The 24,637-nt window shown below is 35.5% G+C and overlaps 1 protein-coding gene across 7 annotated transcripts in view; it reads right to left on the bottom strand.

The window, feature by feature from the left end:
* Window positions 1–24,637, bottom strand: part of NIPBL (NIPBL cohesin loading factor) — a 160,092-nt gene that overhangs the window by 10,532 nt on the left and 124,923 nt on the right. For all 7 annotated transcript variants that reach the window (XM_075488533.1, XM_075488532.1, XM_075488535.1 and 4 more), the window contains 20 exons: window positions 24,028–24,108; window positions 22,864–22,964; window positions 20,878–21,016; window positions 20,592–20,674; window positions 19,424–19,556; window positions 18,362–18,505; window positions 13,503–13,592; window positions 13,041–13,255; window positions 12,842–12,944; window positions 11,789–11,887; window positions 11,541–11,687; window positions 10,184–10,318; window positions 8,620–8,718; window positions 7,348–7,401; window positions 5,982–6,090; window positions 5,260–5,396; window positions 3,539–3,679; window positions 2,508–2,601; window positions 2,243–2,397; window positions 1,883–1,973 (listed from right to left, as the gene is read on the bottom strand). In XM_075488533.1, the coding sequence (XP_075344648.1) occupies window positions 1,883–1,973; window positions 2,243–2,397; window positions 2,508–2,601; window positions 3,539–3,679; window positions 5,260–5,396; window positions 5,982–6,090; window positions 7,348–7,401; window positions 8,620–8,718; window positions 10,184–10,318; window positions 11,541–11,687; window positions 11,789–11,887; window positions 12,842–12,944; window positions 13,041–13,255; window positions 13,503–13,592; window positions 18,362–18,505; window positions 19,424–19,556; window positions 20,592–20,674; window positions 20,878–21,016; window positions 22,864–22,964; window positions 24,028–24,108 (2,350 nt within the window). The remainder of the gene's footprint in view (window positions 1–1,882; window positions 1,974–2,242; window positions 2,398–2,507; window positions 2,602–3,538; window positions 3,680–5,259; window positions 5,397–5,981; window positions 6,091–7,347; window positions 7,402–8,619; window positions 8,719–10,183; window positions 10,319–11,540; window positions 11,688–11,788; window positions 11,888–12,841; window positions 12,945–13,040; window positions 13,256–13,502; window positions 13,593–18,361; window positions 18,506–19,423; window positions 19,557–20,591; window positions 20,675–20,877; window positions 21,017–22,863; window positions 22,965–24,027; window positions 24,109–24,637) is intronic.

Genomic DNA, 24,637 nt, shown 5'->3' with positions numbered 1-24,637 from the left:
GCTGTATTCTTTTAAGGACTGACTTCACATCTTGGGGCTACCCTCACACCACTTCTCTTCATACCTTTGTTTTCACTCTGTTAAGAGTCTTAAGAGTAAGCACTAAACTTGGCTGAATAAGGCATTACCTGTTAGATATTTACAGGTTTAGCTAAATTTAATAACGAAATTTTATATCCTCAACCTGCCTTGCAAGTACACATCTGGAAGAGAAGCATAACTGTAATTATTAAACTTATGGTTAAGCTTAATCCCTCAACAGCAGTGACACATCACAAAGCAAAGGCTAAAACCATTGAGTGTCCTTATTGAAATGACACACTAATAATTGCCAATAGCAAAGTACACACTCTTCACATGACACCTTCACTGTGTATAAATGTCGAATTAGTTTGCTAGTCCTTTTCACCTTATTGCTGCACACAAACGTTGAATGGCTTTGACAACTTTGCTCAATTATCAGCCTGTAAGGTGGAACTTTGCACTGTCTACCACATCTCCATACATCCAACGGCTATCCTCAAAATGGAAACAGTACTTAGATGAGATCAATACATCACTGAAAACAGTTGTCTGAGGTTTAATTAGAATGAAGACCGATATGCTTACAGGCAGAGGGAAAAAAAAAAAAACTGAAGAATGCCTACTGACAGCCACCCCCATTTTCCTCGTCCTTCCAAATTGATCACAGTTCAGTCTATAATTTAGAAACATTTTTGGCAAATGCAACATTCTCCACATCCATGAGCAAAGCAATCATGTCTATGGTTAGGAAGACAGTCCCTATCCCATGTGCAATATCCTGTAGAGGACAATTAAATTGAACTGGACTACAGTTAAGTGTTGTGCACCTGGATGTAACACCTAGAAAAACTCCAACTAGTCCAGAAAACTGTAGCATTGCTCCTGCAACAGAGGAAATTCTAAAGCCATTAATCTCGCTCAGCTGTCTGAAATGGTTTCTCATAGAATATGAAACCAAGATTCAGTCTTGGTCCTTAACCTCGGAGCCCTCCCTAGCCTGAACTGAAGCAGGATATCTAAAAAAGCCACTTGAACAGCAACATAAAGAGGCAAATTATTTTCCACAGTTAAACTATGCAATGCAAGCTCACATGCCTAGGAGACAACTTTCTTCAGACTAAGCTATAACCATGAAATGAACTCTTCCAGAAACCAAGGGCTATCTGCCCAAACAAGATTCTCTCACATGTACAGGTTTTGTCCTTAAGCAGAGGATGAACATGATACAAACCACTCAACAGCAGTTCATATCCTACTGCAAGTCACTGAAATACCATACTAATGCCTTCAGATAAGAATCTATTTAAAATGCCTTCAGATAAGAATCTATTTTAAAGTGAAATACAGCTAAAATCCCGAAACAAACTATAATATCTAGACTATTATAATCTCAATGCCTTGTGAAATCTCACAGAGCACCCCCCAGTTGGTATAAACTGCCAGAGTTCCCTTGACTCCTGCAGAATATCTGCTCCTACACTTAAAATGTTCAAAGTTTTTCCAGCACTTTTTCTAGTTATTCTTTAACCATACCTTGTGGATTGAAAAACGAGATTTGGAGTTACAACACACTTGCATGTGGAGAAAAAATAACATCTCCATTACTTTAGAAATACACTGCACTTGGTCACTCATCAAAAGGCACTCACTGTTAAAAGCATCCACTCTGCTGCAGAAGTGTGCAACTAGCAACCCTTTGACAACTTTTCTATAGCCAGTTCTCAAATAAAACGCACAGTAAATTTTTATTTTAAACAAACTCCCTTGCCACAACTCCCTTACACAAATATATGAATTCCTACTGATATGCATGGATTTTTACTATAGCAGAATAATAAAAACTATTAATATTTCTTACCAAGGCCAATAATGGCTTTTGTCTGTACTTCTTCATCTGAATGCTTTGTAAAATACATCAGCAGTTCAAGTACTTTATCCTTAATGTTAACCTGAGCAAATTAAAACAAAATAATAGCTATTTGAACATGAAACAGATTTTTTTAATCTCTTATAAAAAGCATAAATGTCAAAAAGAAAAGGAGAAACATGATCTTACTGCATGGCCTTTGCAAAGCCACATATTTAAAAACCAAAATGCTATGTTGTATGCATTATGAAAAAATACATAGCTTTGAGGGACTAGGAATAAAGTGCTTTCAAATTGAAGTGGAGCATTCAATATATCTAAGACACGGAGAGTAAATACAAGTTACTTTACCTTACTGTTTCCCTTAAAATCTTCCTGATCAAAATCAAAATGCCGACACAGTGCTCCAACAGTGAAAAGTGATCTAAGGAGTGCTGGTTTATTGGCAGTAAGTATTGTACTGTTGGGGTCTTCTTGGTGTTGACTTTTTAATTTCGAAAGTGCACCTACAGTAACATAAAAGTTATGATCATAGTATTTAATCGTGGTGTATCCCTAAGACAAGACTTGTAGCCAAAACTGAAAAGTAACAATTACATGTTGTGATTTTACTTACCATAGTATCTATTGAAACAGGCCCACACAAATTTATAGTTCTGGGTGACCTTGTTCACAACAGCCCCAAGACAGCTCACACAATGCTGAACAACCTAGGAGCAAGAAAGAACAAATGAATCATATATTTAGAAGTTAAAATTGAAATTTTTGTGAAGTTATGTAGGAAAAAGCTATACTGAACTAAAAGTAACGATCTAACATTTGTAATGTCCATCTCCTAGACTGCTCTGAAAACCTGCTCAAACTTGTTAAAATGTAGCAACACCACATGCAAACTCCAGTAAACCAAGTACACTGATTTTTCATGGCTCAAAAGTTATCTTTGTAATGAAGTGTCGCGGTTTAGCAGTCAGCAACTAAGCACCACACAGCTGCTTGCTCATCCTCCCCGCCCCCAATGGGATGGGGGAGAGAATCTGAAGAGCAAAAGTAAAGAAAACTCGTGGGTTGAGATAAGGACAGTTTAATAATTAAAATAAAATAATAATAAAAAATTCTAATGAAAATTAAAACAATGAGAGAGAGGGAAGGAGAGAGGGAGGGAGGGAAGGAGGGAGGGAGGGAGGGGGAGAGAGAGAGAGAGGGAGGAATAAAACCCAAGATAAACCAAGTGATGCAGCTGCTCACCACCTGCCAACTGATGCCCAGTCCGTTCCCAAGCAGCGATCGCTGCCCCCTGGCCAACTCCCCCCAGTTTATATACTGAGCATGATGTCATATGGTATGGAATAGCCCTTTGGCCAGTTTGGCTGTGTGCCCCCCCAGCTTCTTGTGCACCTGGCAGAGCCTGGGAAGCTGCAAAGTCCTTGACTATGTGTAAGCACTGTTTAGCAACAACTAAAACATCCCTGTGTTATCAACATTATTCTCATCCTAAATCCAAAACACAGCACTATACCAGCTACTGGAAAGAAAATTAACTTTATCCCAGCTGAAACCAAGACATGAACACAGACTTTCTTTAAATCAAAATGAGGTATTTCACAATGTGAAATGGAATCAACTGAATAGTACCAATTAAAAGCTTACCGTCATGCCATATTTGATTATGAGTTTCATGAGGTCTTCCTCAATAGTGGCAAGAAAGGTCTCACTTGGGTGCTCCATTAGCGGCACTACAAGCTCTAAGATTTTTGCAACATTGCAGATCACCATGAAATCATTCTGGGTCTGAAACAACAGTATTTATAGCATTTAACATTTCTGGCCGTATTACCTATAAGCTAAGTATTATTAATATGCACTGATAGTAAAAAATCCCAACTCATGTAAGACATTTACTAAAGGTTACTATATTTATATAGTTTGTATCTGCTATTAAATTACATATTATTATGAAAGCTAGTTCTGTTTTCTACAGAACTTCTGGAAAAAAAAAAAAAAATCTGTATGAGCAGCACTTCGCCTCTCATCAAGGCTGTGACAGACCTGAAAACTTTTGTTCCTGATAATTTTTTGGAGTCCTACAATAAATCTAGGAACTATTCCTGACACACACACACTAGAGAACACACACCTGGAAACAGGTGTCAGCAACAAAATGAAGTTGTGCTATGACTCAATGTGCCTTAAGCAATATAGCTAATAATGCACACAAATGTAGAAACTACAATTAAAATTATTACTGGTTTGCATTATCATGAGTGTATATGTATTCTAAGTGAGGAATCTATGGAAAACATTTATCTATTAAAGATACCTCCTGCTAGAAATTTACTTTTTTTGACAAATCAAGCTCACTAATCAGGATCGGATAATTCCCAAATGCTACTACTATCAAGCTCTTTAACATATTCAAGCTGACAGTGGTAATTCTGCAATTCATCTCAACCTGTGGAAGTACAAAACTGATGTAATCCACTAAATGGGTTGCAGCAAGTAAATAATCAGATAACCCTTTCCTATACTGTTTGATCAGAAGCAGCTCTAAAAGTTCGTTGTAAATGTGCCTAGAGAATGCTTCGGGGCCGAACCTGGAAAATGCTGGGCTATACCTACCAGCTCAGCTGGTAACAATTACTCTTAAGCCTGCCCTTGGTAGCTGACCTAATGTAACGGATTGCTGCTACCCACCCACACTCCTCTTTGAGCCATGGCTGCATGATCCTGCCAGATCAGGGGTTCATCACAACATTCACTGAGCCAACTGTGCTAATCAAAATGGCAGAAAGCACTGCAATGTTTCAGAGGAAGGGGGCCATTTTACCAGATTGTGCGAGTTCAGCATTATAGCTCTCTATCATTTTTGTGAGCTAAACTGTCTTGCAGGGGAATATAAAAACACTAGAGCTAGGGAAGTGAGAGGTGAAGTATGGAAGAGGATGGAGCAGAATATTTTCCTTCTGATATATTTTCTATATGTTAGATCACTCTATCTTATGGAACCATACCTTTAGCCTTAAGATTCATATGTTAAATATTAACTACTTTTAAGACTGTGACTATAAAACAAAACAATTTTAAGAAATTATTTCATAACAGGTGAAAAACTGTGTCTTAGTCCTCAAGGCAGCACAGGTTTCAGTTTCATTTGGCTGTAAAATGTGGAGGTAGAGGGTGAGGAATAGAATCTTAGAAGCTACAGAGATCACCAAAAGGACCTAGTATCTTCAGAAGCTATGATGCCCATGAAATAAAATACAATTTAAATTTCTATTTTCCTACCTTCGATTTCATCAAGTATACAAGACAGCCATTCATTTCCATGCTTAATTATCTGGGGAAAAAAAAGACTTATTTTCTCTACTTACACTACATTTAGTGGTCAGGTATGGCTGCATGGTCATGGCATGTTTGACCATTAGCTGGGGCCTGATTTTGCTGAATAAGAACAAAGTGGTTATGCAAGCAACCAAGCGACCAGAATTCACACCTTTGTTGTCAGAATCTGCAAAAGATTAGAATATACAAAAAGGATATTAAGTCCAAGTGATGTCTGAGCAATGAAAAACATAGGGCTTAAACATAATTTGAATATCCCTTTCATTACATCTCTTTCAAGATCAATACAGAATATTCTTATTAGAGATGAGAACATAATGTGTCAACATTTGTATGTGATCACAAAATATGTGAAAAAAGAAACAAAGATGCTTCAAAGACATCACTAGTTTTTAAACTACTTACTGTACACACAACACTGGCCGAGCCAATTATTCCTATTACAACTGTAGAACACACTAATGAGAATAAAACTTGCCACATTTATTTTGGTTTTCATGATCTAAAAGTTTGAACAAGTTGTTTTAAAAGTAGTTCTGTTATTGTGGTTAGCTAGTGAAAATAGAGAAGCTTTGTTATTATACAGTGCTTAACAGCTCACTATGAACTTAAAAGCAATAATTCATTACCATCAGTTTTGTAACAGGAATTCTGTAACAGTAACTTTTTGTGATAGTAATCTGAACAACCACTGTTACAGTATCATACAAAATTCAAAGGAGTTTAGCTACTGGGTTGTAAATAGTATTACCTGATAAAGATTCCTCATATTTAAGAATGTGCTCAACCAAATTGTCAACAAGTTGAGTACAGGCTTTCTTCACAGGTTTATATGAGGCATCCTCTTCTGACTTCAACAGCTGTAGCAGATGAAACAGAAAATGATTTAGTATTAAAGGTGCATTGATTTACATTGGATACATGCTGGTTTTATAACAATTACTACAGGTACACATGGATTTTTCACTAGTATTTATTTATACTAGTATAAAAAGTATTTATTTAACTTCTCCATAAAAGTTACATGGTGAAGAAAAAATTAAGGGAAGTAAAAAATCAAACCAAAATGCAAGAGAAGTAAAGAAAAAATTAAATGCAATAAAAAACCAGAAAAGTTCTACTGATTTTTTCATTGGGATGAAAGCTAATTTTGTGCTTAATGAAATAATGCAGAAAACAATAATGTAGTCATACTTGCCAGCAGTAATTAATAGGAGTTAGAAGGCTTTTAAAACGCTTGGGAAAAAAAAGAGCAAATTCAAAATGGAATGTTGTTTTTGACACTAGACAAAAATACCAAACGAAGATGAAATATAGTTTTATGAACATTTTAATCAGTTAGCCTTCCTCCATATGACTCTGGGTACTGAAATTGTGTCCATGAAGATCCTTTAATATCTAAGAAGGATTGAGACCATACTATAGCCTTTTCTTCAGTATAGCAGGCATTAAGAGGCTCTGGTTTACTTGGCTAGTTATTTTCATGGCACTCCAGGCTAAAGTAAAATCGAAAGGGTTTTTTTGCTTGAAAATTAACCAGTGCATACAAGATGTAGAGGAGAATGATAACACAGGTTAAGAGATATAAACAAAGCAAGCTCAATTCTTAGAAAAATCAGAGTAAAATATAATGTAGAAGTAACCTATAGTCTGAAGATTCACTGCTTCTATAAACTGTGTAACAAATATATTGGATGTGAAAATACACTTATCTACCATTAAAAAAAAAAAACTACATTACACTAGATGCCTCATTTCAGAATTAAGTATCTTAGCTGCAGATTTCATGTTGTGTCACTCATTATTGAAGAGACTATGAAATTAAAAACAAACAAGTGAAGTATTTTTACTTCACTCCCAAAACTACTTACTTACCTAACTCCCAAAACTAAGTGAAGTATTTTTAAAACAGATCGTATGGAAAGACAGAAACTAATGTCAGAGACAAAGAAAACTGCACCAATGAAGATTAAAAGACAGATATTTAAAGGGCATGAATTGAGTTTGTTTACTGTAAAGGACTGCTCCTGTAGTCCCCCTTCTATGTGTGTTAGTACCAAAAGAAATGTTAAAATTCTAACAATGATTGTACCACACATTCAAAATTCATTACTTACATTTTGAAGAAGCTGTTCAAACCAATCATACCCTGTATCTCTACAAGCTGCAACCTAGAAGTATTTTTGAGAATAAACTGGTTAATAAAAAAGGCACCCGAGGAAAAATTACTTCAATAGAGATGTCATTTTAAAAGACCAGTAAAAATGCATAGATATACTTTCATATGCATTCAGTACAACAATTTTATATCTTTGGATATTAGAAACTGTCTTCTGCATTTGAAAAATAGTTCTCACCATTTAAATGACTCCAGAATTTGTATTCCATACAACAAGAAGCCTACGCATTTTACTGGAGATTGCTGGCTCTAACATAAACCACATTTTGGTTTTATAGAACATTTTACACAGATTAAAGCACAAATACAAGCCTGACATATTAAAAATGAACATGCATGCATATATATGCATATACATATTTTTATATAAACAAACCAAGCCTTCACTAGTATCATATGTCAGGACCAACTCACAGGTGCTCCAAAGCAGAATTGGCAGGAGAACTGAGAGTTAAGCTGAAGTCAGATTGACTGACTTCTCAGTCTGGAAAAATGCACACTAGACTACCATTTTGTAAAAATACTGAAAAGCAGGATGAGTTTAAACTGTAAAATTTTAAGTAATGAAGCGAGTACTTTTATTTGGTATTTACATCTTGGTATAATTGATATTAAAACACCTTCTCAGCAACCAAAACACCTTTTGGTTTTACACAAAACATTTTAACTACAAATGAAAGCATTTTATTTGAAACAGATTTTGTTATTTTGGAGACATGCTATTTAATTTGCTGCTCCTAAAAAGTAGATACAATTATGCCGATACTAGTTTACCCTGAGTGAGAACATGACCCTGTATTTCTTAAAACAGCTTATTAACCTTCCAAAATAAATGCTATCAATTGAGGAAAATTTTCTGTTAAGAGACAGCTTCTTAGTTAGGCTTAATTACGCTGCTACTAGCAATTCCTGGAAAAAGTTAAATATAACAGAAATTTATTGTGTTTAAACTGAACAAGTATTTTATATAACCTCAATATAATGTGGTCCCAGCTATCATTGCCAGCAGATTAGTGAGCATTTGAAGTTTCCTACAGCCTGTTCCATCAGATGAATAATTTTGGCATATATTCAATGCCAGGAGATACAAAAAGAAATCTATCTGACAATTATCTGACTGTATTCTAAAAAAACCACAGATGATATTTCAAAGATACTAAAAACATAATCAAATTTTGCACACAACTTAACTCAAATTTGTTTAACATACCACATCAGTGATGTTTAGTATTTTTCTTGTCATTGCTTCTTTGTCATGGTGGGGAGTTGGAGTAAACCAGAGCTTCTGGAATGTCTCGTTTACTAATTTCTGAAGGGAAAAAAATATTAGCAGAAATAAACACACTTATCTTGGCACACAGGTATTATTTCTAATACATCCATACAATAGACTTGTTGATGATGCGTGCCATTTCATATGGAATTATTCAACCTAAGTGACACTGTTGTAGGAACTATTATCTGAGACAGACCCAGATCTACTATTACAGGAGTTATACTGACCTCTAAGCAAGCTTCAGCAAAATGATCACTGGGAACTGATGCTACAGAAAATGGAGTTACCACCTTCCTGCATTAATTTGCATTCCTCAGGAAGACACAGTACGCTGAGAAGCTAGCAACTGAACACAAGGGTATGATTTCTACAGCAGAACTAGCAGCAATGGCAGGTTACTTTGGAGTTTTCAAAACAAGGTGACACGGTGGGAAAGCGAGGGAAGCCAAGTCCCTCTGCACAAACATAGGAAGTACATTCCCTTCCACCAATGTTTTTGGATGGAGGAAAAAATGAAATAGAATAAAAGTGAACAAAATTGTTCCCAAATTACTTATAAGGCATATGGTTGTAAGAAGCTCTCCTCATTCATGGAAACATAAAACATACATTGAAGATAATGCCTCATTTTTTCTGCTGTTAGAATGGCAAGGGGAAGGACAAGAGAGAACAAGGTCATCCTCCTTCCCCAGCAGCACCTTGGATCCAGCTGTTCATCTACTTCTTGATTAACAGTCTTGTCAGAAAGCCACTTGGCATTAACATAAGCAGTAAAAATACATGGTGCAGCTTAAAGTTGCAGATTTCAAATCCTACTAAAAATGTGATACAAAATTATTACAGGTGTGTTCTTAATTACCCAGCAATTTTAAAATTATTTTGCCAAATCAAACAAAACCATTATTGCCAGGTTTATAATTTAACACATAATCTTAGTTTTGTGCTGTTCTGCATATACATTTAGTTTTGTGCCCTTCTGCATATACACTGCACAAAGAGGAGAGCATGATCACATAAGTAACATTTTCGGGGGAATAACTGATTCATTGAACATTCAGAATTAATGCAAAATTAGCACAGATGAATGCTTTATAATTTTTATATGCAGAACTTACAAATCTGGCATATATTAATGTCAAGTACTTAATTTTGACTTAAAGTTTATTTTGTTTGCAGAAAGAAGTTTTATGTGCCAGTTTTACTTGTTAGAAAAGTACCAGAGACAACACTTGCAAGAAGAACAACCTCTAGAAAATAACTTTTCAAATCTTTTGAATGTCAGCAAGAACTTCAAGAAAATAGAAGATGGAAAAGAAAGAAAAACAAGTCAGAGAGCATTTTAGAAAGCTAAGATATTTGCTCTCAAAAATTAAAAGTGAATAAGAGTCATAAATATTACAAAGGAGCAATGCAATACTTGATTTTTTTTTTGTTTGTCAAAATATAGAAACACTAAAATAACGATAATTAAAATCTTGAAGGATATGTTTCATTCTACCTTAATGCCTTCTTCGTCATTGACTCTCCGAATCATTTTCACACACATCTCTGTAATTTTGGGAAATGTCGGTTGTTCAATGCAGATATCCCTAAGTATCTTTATGACTCTTTTTCTGACACTGATACCAGTATCCTGTGAAGAGAAAAGCATTACACTCTTGAAAACAAATCAGAAATATGAATTAATTTATGTATTATATGAATTAATATTTGAAGATCACCCAATCTGACTTGCAAAATTTATTTAGAAAAGGCAGCTAAAATATTCTGGAGTGCATTTATACAAAAGGTCAGCATAACTTGTACCACTTTATTTGCAACAATTCTAAAGGTTCTGGCTGAGTCCCCAGAATGCTAAAACGCTTCCTCCATTTATACCCTCCGATCTAAGAGCTAATGATGTTGCAAATGTATAATTCCACTTCTTAATTCAAGAGCTTACAAGCTAGATGTGATGATGCTTTAGCTACTTTGTTGGAACACACAAGATTCTTTGTAGATCTGGACTGTAATGCTTCAAGCCTTTGGATAAAGCTTATGGATAAGATACATGCAGCAATCTTTTCCATTTTCCTAGGCTTCATCTAAGGAGAAGGATGAGGGGCTTCACTTCATATTACCTTATTCAAACCTGTTGAATCTGAATGTCAAGATGAACTGCTTTATGCACGCTTATATGCACATGAAGCTACTTATCTCCAAAACCCTTCACAAACATGTTTTATCATGTAACTCTAGCAAATGAGTAGTATTTGACTAAAAATCTGATATGGATGCTAAGAGCCAGTGTTATCTTCCAGTTAAATTAACATTGTATTTCATCTGAACACCCAGACAAAAAACACTTTTTGTACAAAAACTAATAAGAAGCCTTTTAAAACACTGAAAAAAAAAATAGAAAAGCAAAGTAGTTTTATCTTTATTTTTCTTTTGGATTACAAATGGCATCTTTAGATTACTGTGTTGTAGATCTTTCTTCATCACCCACACTACTGAACTGCTGTCAGTGACCCATACCTCACACTTCAGAGACGTGGCAAAATTCCTCATTTTACCTAATTTGTGCTTTAATAATGGAATCAAAAGGAATATAATCCTGGTTCTGATGCAGTACAACTTTCTATATGTGTTTATCTTTTGATGTAACAAAGCCTCACTGGAAACAAGTGATGCATTTTACAAGCTGGTCTTAAAAGCACCCCATTAAATAAAAGCACTTAAAAGCTCCCCATTAAAACAATAAGATATAATTTACTCTTGCAATCATCGTTCCATTTTATTAAACATATAAACTCAGTTAAAAATGAATTTTCCAATGCCACTTATTTTATCATAAATATCACAAGTCACCGTACCAATATTCTTTCAATCAGCATGTCATAATACTGCTCAGCAAGCTGAGGACGACAAAGCACAAATCGGCCAAGCAGCTCCACAGCTGCTTCTCGTACACTAGTGGAGTTATCCATTAACCGTCCATGAACACCTCGTTGCATATCCAGCTAAAAAGAACAAATGAAACACAGATTCAAAATAAATCTTCGTTTCTTATTTTAAGCATGACAGAAGAACATATGCGCATGACGGATATTTCCTTTTTTACCCTGGCTAGAATACTGGGGTCTACAGCAACAACCTCAGACAAACACTTCATGGCTTTTGTTCGAACAGCAATTGCATTTTCACCAAGTACACGCAGAATCTAATAAGAGAACAAAAACAAAGATTCAATTGTTTTGGGAAGATAGCAAACAATGTTTAACAGGCAAAAATACAGCAGAGTAACATGCAAACAATTTAACTAAAATAAGAATATCTGTCTACTAAAAGCTGAATATATCTTCTCAGACAGTAAAAAGGAGCATGCAAGTGATGTTCCATGGCACTGATAACTGAGCATGGATATTTAGTAGGATTTGCTACGTCTTTAAGACTGGTCCAAACAGGATTTACAACAGGGTCCATATGTTCGCTTTAAGTCCCTTCATTTTAAACTCTACTTCTGTCATTCAGTTATTCAGCCCTGTGGCTTTCACCAGGGTTCTTTTAACAGGAGAGTTGGATTTGGGCACTATAATTTTAAGAATGGCTCTGTATGCAGATCAATGTAAATAATGCAACCTAAACTAGTACTGGAGTTCAGACATGTCACCATGTTAGTGGTGACATGTCACCATGTTAGTGGTGTTCTCCCAGAAAAAGCAAAGAAATGACAGTGGTCAAACAACAGCTTCCAAAGTGACAGTAACATGCACTGCAAGCAACTGACCAAGCTGGCTTGTATTTTCAAATAAAATTAAGCTCAATTTCATGAGTTAATATTACCAAATAAGCATGCATCTTACAGAAATTATGAAAATGATTTCAATATTTTGCAATTATCCTCTTACTGTGAACATCTAATTATAATGATTTTGCCATACAATTACATGGACAAATAAAATAATGTATGTACAATATGACATAGGAAATGCATGCAAGAAAAAGAAACATAATCACTTATGTCACCAATACAGAGTATGAAAGCACATGGTGTTATCAGGGCCTGTTAAATACCTGTGCTCAACAATGAACAGATATGGCACACTACCACAAAAGCGTTTGGAATTGGAAACCAACTGTGTTTCACTGTACTAAGACTTCTGGCACAGTTTACCTGTGTCAAATAAATATCGAAGCTCTGGGCAAACGGCCTCATAGAGGCCAAGTAGCGAACAATCAAACATGCATCTTCGTAGTCCACAGTATCAGAATTCATCCTGCAACAAATTCCATGTGTTAATTAGGACATGTTTATCAAAAATTATTTAAAACACCAAATGCACGTCTAATAAATAAGTGGTACTGAAACATACTTTAATGTACTGAACTGAGATGGAGCAGTTTTAATGATGCTGCGAAGAAACTTTTTGCGACTTTCTGCTCTATGCATGATTTGTCCTGTGGTCTCAACATCTTTTGCATGATGAGTTCCTTCAGATGAATCCTCATCCTTCTGAGATTTAATTGCTTTCTCTGTCTCCATAGTTGTATCACGGAACCACTGAGCTATATAAAACTTCCGAGAAAACTGGAGAAATACAGCAGGATGCACAGAAAACAAAAACAGCAGATACAGAAAAGGAAAATTAACAGATTTTTAATGAGATTAAGTGAATCTAATGCATGAACAATATTTTGGAAAACACAATCAACAGTATATGTTAGAGTGACAATTTAATTGAAGCACTAATCTGCATAAGCGAAAATAATTTTATTCAGTACATGTTACTCAAATTATTTTTATATACACTTGACACCAGAAAGCTGAAATTTACCACTAATGATGCATCAGTTTCTGTGTTCTCATCCAGATAATCTAGCAAAGCCTTTTGCAGCTGTTGAATTTCATCTTCTCCTCCTGAAACCTGTCAGAAGTAGAAATACAGTTATAAAACAGAATATTGCACAGTGGTAATTATAATCTGAAAATCTGCATGTCCACACATAAAATACACTGAAGTTACTTTGATAATTGCAGAACATTAACCATTTTTTAATCAATTACTTATAAATTGCATAGAGACTGAAACAAATTAGACTGTGGCTCTAAAGTCTAAAAAGATTAAGAGCAGAATAAGACTAGTTTTAAAACTGACTGATTTGATTAATTTTCATTTTATGATCTTGTGTGAAGACCCTCTGTCACGGAGGAAAAAAAGAAGGGCTGAAATCACACACAGCAGACTGACACAAGGTTTAACCTACAAAAGTAACCATTAACCATCTCACCAATATTAAATAGTGAAACAGTGAATTTCTTGGATGAACAAGGGATAAAAGGCAAAAAAGTAAAATAAAAAGAAATATGAAACAGACAACAGTAAACAGGTATGGGAAACATGAAAGAAATAAAAATTACATCCCTTTGTAAAAATACTTGGTATAACTGTTTTCAGGGATAAAGCATCCATACAGAGAAAGTGCAGCAAGTGTGCTCAATCTAGGAAAGAACTTACAGAGGTTGTTCCCAAACACCTCTGAGCTCCAGCACTGAAGAATCATGCTCTCTGAGATTCAACTAAGTTTCTATCAGTCAAAAAGCTTGAGAACAAACCCACATTTTATAAAAAATGTCAGCTACTGCTTAAAGCCTATCTACAGAATAAAGTAATATTAATTTTCCCATGAAGCACTTTTAAGATGCACAAAAAGCATTACATATGAAATATTCATCTGAAAACTAGTGCTGGAGACAAGTTAGATTTGTAATATCTAAACTGTATGAATGTTAAAAACAGAACTGTATTTTTTCCAAGAGGCTATTTAATAGGAAATATTTGTATTTCCTATATGTATATACGGCACATGGAAGGACAGGGAGGTGATTCGAGACAGCCAGCATGGCTTCACCAAGGGCAAGTCTTGCCTGACCAACCTAGTGGCCTTCTGTGATGGAGTGACTACATCAGTGGACAAAGGAAGAGCTATGGATGTCATCTATGTAGACTTCTGTAAGGCCTTTGATATGGTCCCCCACAACATCCTTCTCTCTAAATTGGAGAGAGATGGATTTGATGGGTGGACTGTTCAGTAGATGAGGAATTGGTTGGATGGTTACATCCAGAGGGTGGTGGTCAATGGCTCAATGTCCAGATGGAGATCAGTGACAAGGGGTGTCCCTCAGGGGTCTGTGTTGGGACCTGTACTGTTTAATATCTTCATCAGACATAGACAGTGGGATTGACTGCACCCTCAGCAAGTTTGCAGACAACACCAAGCTGAGTGGTGTGGTTGACATGCCTGAGGGACGGGATGCCATCCAGAGAGACCTGGACAAGCTCAAGAAGTGGGCCCATGTGAACCTCATGAGGTTCAACAAGGCCAAGTGCAAGGTCCTGCACCTGGATTTGGGCAACCTCTGGTATCAATACAGGCTGGGGGATGAAGGGATTGAGAGCAGCCCTGCCAAGAAGGACTTGGGGGACCAGTGTACTGGTGGATGAAAAACTGGACATGAGCCAGCAACATGCACTCGCAGCCCAGAAAGCCAACTGTGTCCTGGGCTGCATCAGAAGAAGCATGGCCAGCAGGTTGAGGGAGGTGATTCTGCCCCTCTGCTCTGCTCTGGTGAGACCCCACCTGCAGTACTGCGTCCAGCTCTGGAGTCCTCAGCACAGAAAAGACATGGACCTGTTGGAGCGGGTCCAGAGGAGGGCGACAAAAATGATCAGAGAGATGGAACACCTCTCCTACGAGGAAAGGCTGAGACAGTTGGGGTTGTTCAGCCTGGAGAAGAGAATGCTGCGGGGAGATCTTATAGCAGCCTTTCAATACCTAAAGGGGGCTTACAAGAAAGATGGGGACAGAGTTTTTAGCAGGGCCTGTAGCAATAGGACAAGGGGTAATGGTTTTAAATTGAGAGAGGGTAGATTCAGACTAGATATAAGGAAGAAATTTTTTACGATGAGGGTGGTGAAACACTGGAACAGGTTGTCCAGAGAGGTGGTAGATGCTCCATCCCTGGAAACATTCCAGGTAAGGTTGGACGGGGCTCTGAGCAACCTGATCTACTTGAAGATGTCGCTGCTCATTGCAGGGGGGTTGGACTAGATGACCTTTAAAGGGGACCTTTAAACCCAAACCCTTCCAACCCAAACCCTTCTATGATTCTCTGTATATCCTGATCTCTTAAATAGTTCTAGCCTATGTAAATTGAACAATGACCTTGTATATGACCACGAGATAATGTACTTCTCCCGACATACAGGTTATAGAGAATAAATCAGTATCAATGAACTTGTGCATGAGTCAGAAACTAACTTTCTCAACATCTACAAGACAGCATAAAACCAAACCCATAAACCACCCTTTTTTCCTCAGCATTATACTGAAATACACAGGTCCTTGCAGTTGCTGATGTTACAGCAGAAAAAAGGATTTTTTCTGTTTTCAAAATGAATGAGTTCAAGAGTTCAAAACATGTCTACAATGCACATAATATTGATATAGGTTTATATATACATTTGGCACCCTAATATATGTTCAAATTGTGATTTGAAATTCTGGCCTTCAACCAATGTTAAATTCTGTGGATAAGTGGCTGAATAAAAGGCTTGCTTTATTAACCTTAACTGCCTAACTATTTTCAAAGAAGTGAAAAACCCAGAACAAACAAAGAGAAACTGTGAAGCCCACAACAAAATAATATTCAACATTGATAATAAAAGTAGAAGAATAATTTCTGGCTTAAAATTCTTCAGCTACAAAACATTTTTCTTCGTCAGCAATAAAACTTGTAACTTACAACCATCTTAACTTCTGTATGAACAGTACAGATTGAGAATCTTGTCACAAATACAGCACATGATATAGCTTGCAAACATCAGCAAGTGGGGAAAGGTACAGTTACAAGCCCAGAACATCAGTGTATCAAGAGATAAACTAATGAAAAGCATGCAGAAGTGTTCAAATCAACTTGACAATCTAGGACAGATTTCTACAAAGAAGATCTGTTTAAAAATGTCAAAACAGAATAGATTTTCTCCTAAATCTAATTCTATGGGTCATGAGTCCAAACCACAGTAGAGAGTGTTACAAGCATTCATCAATCATTGGGGAATATCCTAGTAATGATATCAGAATGCAGAAGGAAATAGCCAACAGAGTTGAAGTATTCAATTCAGCAGGAAAGAAAAATCTGTAGAGGTGTAAGTTCATTTCTGAATGGAATAATAATTTAAGTTTCTGATGATGACAGCTGAGTATGTCTACCAATGGATCTTCTTATTTTCTTGCCATTTGACAGCAAAGCTATCACATACACATTTCGAAGTATTTATTTGTTCTTACGTCGCAAATAATTATAAACAATACACTGTCTACCCTAACTGATGGTAATGTATAGCACACACACCTTCCACAATGTATGGATGGTACTGTCTACCATCACTGATGTTAAGCTTCCTGAGTAACTGAAAAAATGCTTTTAGCACTCAATTACCCACAACAATTTTATTTTCTGCAGATGCCAATGCCTAGTTACTGCTTGATCCTGTAAAAACCCCCAAACAAATAGAAAAATTCAGGTCACTGCTTGGGTATGTATCTTTTTAGAATATCTTTCAATACTGTTATAACTTCTGGAGATAAGGAAAGAGAAAAGGATTCTTCTAAAGTATTTTCCTATGAAGTCTACTGTAGAATTGTCAGAATCACTACCAACAGAGGAGAATTATAACCCCTTAGCACATGGAAGTATAAATTATCTTAAGCCATGGACATAAAGACTTGACACCATATGTTGTAGAATATTATAATCCACAAAAGTTATGGGAAGTATCAGCCTCATAAAAGACTAGATGAATTTTGATTCTTTATTTGAATGCCTGTAAAGTCTAGAAGTTTTTCCTTCAACATAAATCTGTGTCATTATAAAGTACATGTAATAGACCTGTAGTCTTTTCAAGTAACTGAAAGGGAAATGAACTTGATATGACTACTCAACTTTAGATCATGCTGAGAACAGTTAGAACAGTTCAGAAAGAAATTTATAGCATCCATAAGAAACGTGCAAGTCCACATTTTTTAAAAGGACACATAAGATCTGAGATTTTCTCATCATACTATGTACTGTATAGAGCCCAAATGCACACATTGCTTTGATAATTGTTGCTACCCTTGCAGATTTGGAGCAGCATTAGCAGAAATGCAAATATGTACTCTCTAATGAAAGATATATGCAAGTCCAGTTTATTAAAAAAAAAAAAAAAAAGATTACCAATACCAGCTACATCACATGAAAACTAACCTTACAGGCCTAACAGTTTAACTCTCTAAAGCCTATATATGAGTGCCAGAAGCTCAGTTACCACTTTGTGATAGCAAATGCACGTACATATGTATTTTTAAGGCCTCTTAAGATAGAATCCAATTGTTGCTCCATTATTTCCTATGCATTGTCACAAATAAACTGGCTTAACCACTGTAATTAACCACTTCATATGATCACTACAGAGATGGTGCAAGGAAGACATGAGGTAACAAATATGATACTTATAAATTGAGTGTATTTGATTCAGAAATCTGAACAATGAAGACTGATTCTCCACAACGCCAGTTTTTCAAACATCTTTAAAATTTTCAAGTCTTTGAATGGATACAACCAAATCCAGCTGGCACGAGATCTCTCACACACCTGTTTGAGGATTCTGGCTATAGATCCTTGATCCATTTTGCTAGTGACTGCATCTTTCCTCAGTCTTGCAGCTACAGTTCCAAGATAGTCAAGTGATGCAACTCTTAACGCCATTTCTGTAGATTTGTTACTGAACTGGTGAACCTAAGAAAAACAGAAAAACTGTTAAAAACAAATATTTATTTATGCAACTGAGAGTCTTCTCACAAGAGATTGCCTGACCTTATTAAAAATTCCACCTAACTTCCATGCTGCATAAAATTATGTAATTGACTATTACATTTCAGATACACTACTTACTTTACATTAATGTTTCTTCCTTTATTGGGTCTCTCTCTACAAATATGCTTGTTAAGAGTTTTTAAAAATATATATTTTCATAAAATAAACTGGACAGCTAGTTCAGCAGTTATCCTTCGCAATAGCATAGTTCTTAAGCACGATAATACAACTTCCTCATTATTCACACAAGTATAAAGAAAGCTACATTTTACCAGCAACAGGACCATTTAATACCAAAATATTTTTCCAAGAAACAGCTCAAATTACTGTGTTAATTACACTGTAATAGTGAAGAACAACTCTCAAAAAACACGTCAACAAAAATATTCACATTCTGTAAAATATCATAAGTAAATTCTATTATTGGTAAACAATCAAACCACTTAATTGTTTTCAGGCTCTGTGCTTAAGGAATAGTCCAGAGTTTAACAAGAATAATTACAGCTCTTAGTCTGACTTTACTCCAAATGAGTATCTACACTTATTAGACGCTATACAATGACATTTTTTCATGTTGAAAATGTCATGGAATAGTGGAAGTGGACTTCCATGAGAAACTGTATACATATGATCTTTAACAAGTTCCAAATCAATGATCATCTAACACAAATTTTATTATTTATATATTACATAGTAGTGATACACGTAAGAAAATACTTAAATGCTGCATATGTGTCAAGAATCAAAAAGCATTCCTGTAGTAGTTTCAGCTGAAATAAACAAGTCTTAATTGTAATAAGAAATAAATTAATATAATTACTAAACCCAAGAATCTCTCACCAATAGCCTTCCTAATAAGCTAAGTAGCAGCTCTGCAGCTGGCCATTCTGGTTTATTGACTGTGGAAAGAAGATCTTGAATGAAGTTCTCAAACAGTGGCCTGTAATCTTCTTCACCTTGTTTACTGCCACACCTATTTAAAAGAAAATGCATTTTGTAAGCGAATTTAAGAGTCATTTAAGCTTTTCTTCTGATGTAAACAGAATTAATCCTATGTTTAACCTGAAAAACTGTTTTATGCAATTCTAAAAAAAAAAAAAAATCTGAAATATTAGCAGAAAATTTGTTTTATTCATTTACAGAGAAATAGTTTAAACAGTTGCACTGCAAGTAAAGCAGCTAATCCACAATAGTAGAATTTTGTTCTTAAGATTTATTTATTTATTGCTTTGAGTTAAAGTCTGCACTCACTTGGATGGACAAAGTAGGTAAAATTGTAAAGCTCAAACTGGAGTGGGGTATTTAGGAGGCATTGAGTCTATATTCCTTAAGCTTGCTCTGATTTATCTGACAGTGGTAAGACATCTCAGTATTATGCTCCACAAAGGTTAAAATCAGAATGTAAAAAAAATCAAAAGATAACATACCTGATAGTGTTTCACTTCTATGTGGCATCCTTAACTTTAATGATACCAGAAGTATGCAGAGAGATTGCTAGATGGCTATTAAATAGCCTTTCAGCTTAAGACTAGAAATTAACATACTAAAAACCTCAGGACTTACTCTTAGAAATCCTTTGGTTATTCAGGTATGCTATATTTTTTTTCTCCCTGTTGAGCCATTGACATTCCTAACTTTAGCTAAATGAAAGTAATTTTTAAGTTTTTTTATCTCTTTGTCATTCTGATGACTGAATTAATATGGTTTTACTGCTTAAATATTTACTCTCTTCCAGGCTTCAGAGGAGTTACAGGCCCCTAATCAAAGGATCCTACATGAACTATCAAACAGATTCTTAAATGTATAAAGAACTCTCTGCAGAATTTCTGTTCCATAGAAATTTTTGTCCAGACAGGTAGCTTTCTTAGGGATCTATAAAGTATACTGTTATAAATAACTTTATGAGTAGGTATTTAGCATTGCAAAGTGGTTAGGTTTGTCTTAAGGTAGGACAGACCTTATTTGGAGTTGGTTTCATCAATACGCTAAAGAATGCAACAGTACTTACTTCTTAAGGAAAATAGAAAGGAAGTTTTGTGCCGTTCTCATGGCTGTTTCATATGAGTTAGTAATAAGCACATCTTGATCCACCTAAAAACAACAAGATATATTTGTCTATGATTTTAGCATATACAGAAATATGATTTCTAGATCAGCATTTCTCGTGCATCAAATAATTACAGACATAAAATTACCATGTTTGATTACTAGAGCACCATAATAAAATATTATACCTGCAAACACACAAAGTCATTATGGGGAAAAAAAAATATGGCTTTTAAAAAATATCTTACTTTCTTGTTTGATTCCTCCTCTGAATTAGAATCTTTTTCTGCTGACGGTAAGTGCACCACACACTGAATAAGCTGCAGAACTAGTGCTGTTACCATCTGAATATACATAGGCTCTCCATCAGTGTCACTGCTGTTTAACCTGTTAATAAGAAAAGACAGCATTAACACTAAAATGAAACAAAAAAGACAAAACAAAGCAAAAATTTTTTGTCCTAAATAATATCTTTCTAAAATTACTACCACAGCTAGAAATTTATGTTCTAGACATGTATCTAGTCATTTGCTTCTCTCTTATACAGTGTAAGATTTGGTCTAACAAAACCAGTAAGTATTATTCTCAGGCAGAACAGATGAACTGAAACAGCCCACAGATAGGCTATCAGAGTATATGTGAAGTTCAGCAGCTGAAAAATCTACAGGAATATTTAATAAATCAAACACCTACATGCTAAGGCATTTACTAATAGGCTTGTTATGTATGATGCCATATTGATTTCCAACATGACACAAAAAGATACACGAAATTATTGCCCTAATAATTTATTACTTATATATTATTTAATGTATGTGAAATATGCAGGACTTTTAAACAACAGAAAATAATGACCATGACCTGGACTGACTTCTACAAGAATTACACCTATGGTAATCTGAGGTAGTATAACAGGCTACGAACTTCAGCATGCAAGTGTCTTTAAGTGTGTCTTAAATGTGTCTTCAAGTCGGTAAGACCAGTGTGAATACACTCCATGTTTCTCCCATGATATATAACCTGAGAAACAGTATGGTGTTTACTACCCATACATACATCAACACCATCTATTGCTACCCTTAACAACATGAAAAGGTGATAATCCCTAACATCATTCTCCCCAAATTATCAAAATACTAACTTGCCACAAACCAGATTGTAATTATTATCTTTGTGAAGTTATCTTTGACTACTTTTAGAGAGAAAAACTTTTCTTATCATATTTGTGTAAGCTGTACCTTTCATGACTGTAGCCCCAGTTAGAGAATGCCCTTTAACACACCAGAGTTAGAACTCTACAGATAAAAAGTGAAGTCATTGTGGCCTTGAGATAGTGACTTCCTGGTACAGGTCCTAACTCAAAGAGTGTATCTACTATGTATGCTCCTATTCCTGCCACCTTCCTATTTGCTAGATCTCTCTCATGTCTATAACCAAAACAATAGAAAATAGTAGGAACAAGCACTTATGTTAACATTAGGGTCGCTGAATTCAAATTCAAAGTTTCAGTGCATTTCTTTTCCTGGGTATTTCCTGTTCATCCACCCTGGATTGGACAAAATATTTAATTGACAATTTGCCTGTCTCTGGGGGCAAGATGTATGCAAGCAAGGAACAAAATCAACATCAACAACAGTTTTAGAATCATTTCAATTGTCCCAACCTCCATTTTAACTGAAATCCAGTTCAGGTCAGATTCTCTCTCAGATTGAACCTGAACCTATACTATTATTCTGAAGATGCACTAAAATCCAGCTGAAGACAGTTAAAGTGAACAGATTAGTTCCTAAATGAAACTCATTCAAAGGGATATTAGATTGATTCCTCCCAGGAAAGAGTGCTCTGAGTGTGTCCTCAAAGAAATTCAGCCAGAATTTTCGTATTAAGAAATTATGTAACTCCATACAAACAGAACCAAAGAATTTTCCAACAAAAAACCTCTTGAGTGCACACTAACATTACGCTCGTTTACATCCTTAGTGAGACAAATAATAAGGTATTTAAATTATTTTCATAAGCAGGCATAAATATGATGGCATAAGAAACAGTGATTATTACAAGACATTTGTCAGGCAATTCTGCTCTCATTGTTTTGAAATATCAACCTCTAATAAAGTGCAGCTTGTGGAGTCGCAGATTTTTAAAGAAGTAATTAATACTGAAGCCTAAAATTGTACATCTACAAAACTGTAAATGCTACTGTCTACAAGTTACTAATCTATGTCAGAAATTACCTGAAGTTTCTCAAACTCCTCTTGCTAGTCGGTAGTCTCGCAAGGGAAGTGAAAATTTCTTCTAGTATTAACTGTCTATGTTTTTCATACCTGGAGAACACCTATTTAACAGTTACAGGATTGTTAGAAAATTATTTATTGTTACATAAAATATCGTTTGTTAAATATATTGTTAAAAATTATATAAACATACACTTTACATGACACTTAAATAAATTATAATTAATGCATGCCTTGTTTTTAATGCATTACTTCGTTTTTTTCAAAGCAAGCATTTATTTATAAAATACATAAAAACTTTTTCAAATATAGATTTTTTAAAAATCTTCAAATAACATAAACGTGTAGTAACTCTTAGCAATACGTTATGTTTTAAAAATTTCTATCAATGGTAGAATACACTGTATAGGAAAGTCAAAACAGCGTAATACTAAGCTTTCAGACTCCAGTACTGAGCAAAACTCTATGGTAACGTAAATTACGTGAACAGATGTATGGTTGTAGAGCACATTGGAGAAACCAGTTTTACTTCATATCCTAAGCTTTCATGGTTGCCAGACATGACATATTCTTTCAATTTACGGGGTCAGGATTGTAGAGTTTGCCTCTCCTTTTGCTTCGGCAGAATACTGGATTATATCATCCTTACAAAGATGGAAAACTCCCACTTGAACAAGCACATCTGTGTTGCGCCTGAAATACTATTTTATCTGTGCCGTGAATTTTTCACATAGCCACCTCTTCTGAGGAAAAGAATTTATTCTATTACACAGAAGTATCCTACTAGTTCTGTACCTTATTCCATTGCATAAATTCAAATCTTAACACAGGAAATAAGGAAAATCACCTCGCTAAGATTTCTTAAGACAAGAAAGGACAGGTAAGAGCAAGGGTTTTGTGTTTACACTTTAAACGACATAAGCAAGGAACTTCTTAATTTTGGTTAAGTAGGATATTTCTTCCTATAGACTACTTTGCAAATAGGGGCAGCTCAGGTATATTTAATACTGTTCCTAGATTACGATACCAAACTGTGAAAACATGCAAGAATAAAATTAGTTCTAAACTCCAATTCTCTACCAGAGAGAAAATACAGCCTATGTAAATGCCCTAATAACTCTCAGACGTACAGGAACGTGAAACTGCAAATTAAAAAGTACTTACTGCAGTCACTAATTTGATGGCACACAACTGTAGTTCACTGACATTTTCTACAAAGAAAGGTGTTATTCCCATAGACGATACCTATCAATAGAAAGAAATTATTGTGAGTATATTTGACTAACAAACTGATATTTATGCAGTTTTGCAAGTACGTTATTCATTCAGCAAGTAAGGTATTCAACAAGATGTATTACCTCATATTATTTGCAAATAAAGCTATTAAAGGATATTAGAGCACAAGTCCTACGAGGATCGGCTGAGGGAGCTGGGGTTGTTGAGCCTGGAGAAAAGAAGGCTCAGGGGAGACCTTATCACTCTCTACGACTCCTTGAAAGGAGGTTGTAGCAAGGTGGGGGTCAGTCTCTTCTTCCAAGTAACAAGTGAGGACGAGAGGAAACAGCCTCAAGTTGCCCCAGGGGAGGTTTAGATTGGACAGTAGGAAAAATTCACTGAAACGGTTCTCAAGCATGGGAACAGGCTGCCCAGGGAAGTGGTGGAGTCACCATCCCCAGAGGTATTTAAAAGACATGTAGATGTGGCACTTAGGGACATGGTTTAGTGGTGGACTTGGTAGTGTTACATTTATGGTTGGACTTTATGATCTCAAGGG

The sequence above is a fragment of the Mycteria americana genome, chromosome Z (genome assembly GCF_035582795.1).
Source record: "Mycteria americana isolate JAX WOST 10 ecotype Jacksonville Zoo and Gardens chromosome Z, USCA_MyAme_1.0, whole genome shotgun sequence".
In the NCBI taxonomy this organism is placed as follows: Eukaryota; Metazoa; Chordata; class Aves; order Ciconiiformes; family Ciconiidae; genus Mycteria; species Mycteria americana.
The sequence above is the reverse complement of the archived record's forward strand: the minus strand, read 5'-3'. Positions and strand labels throughout refer to the sequence as shown.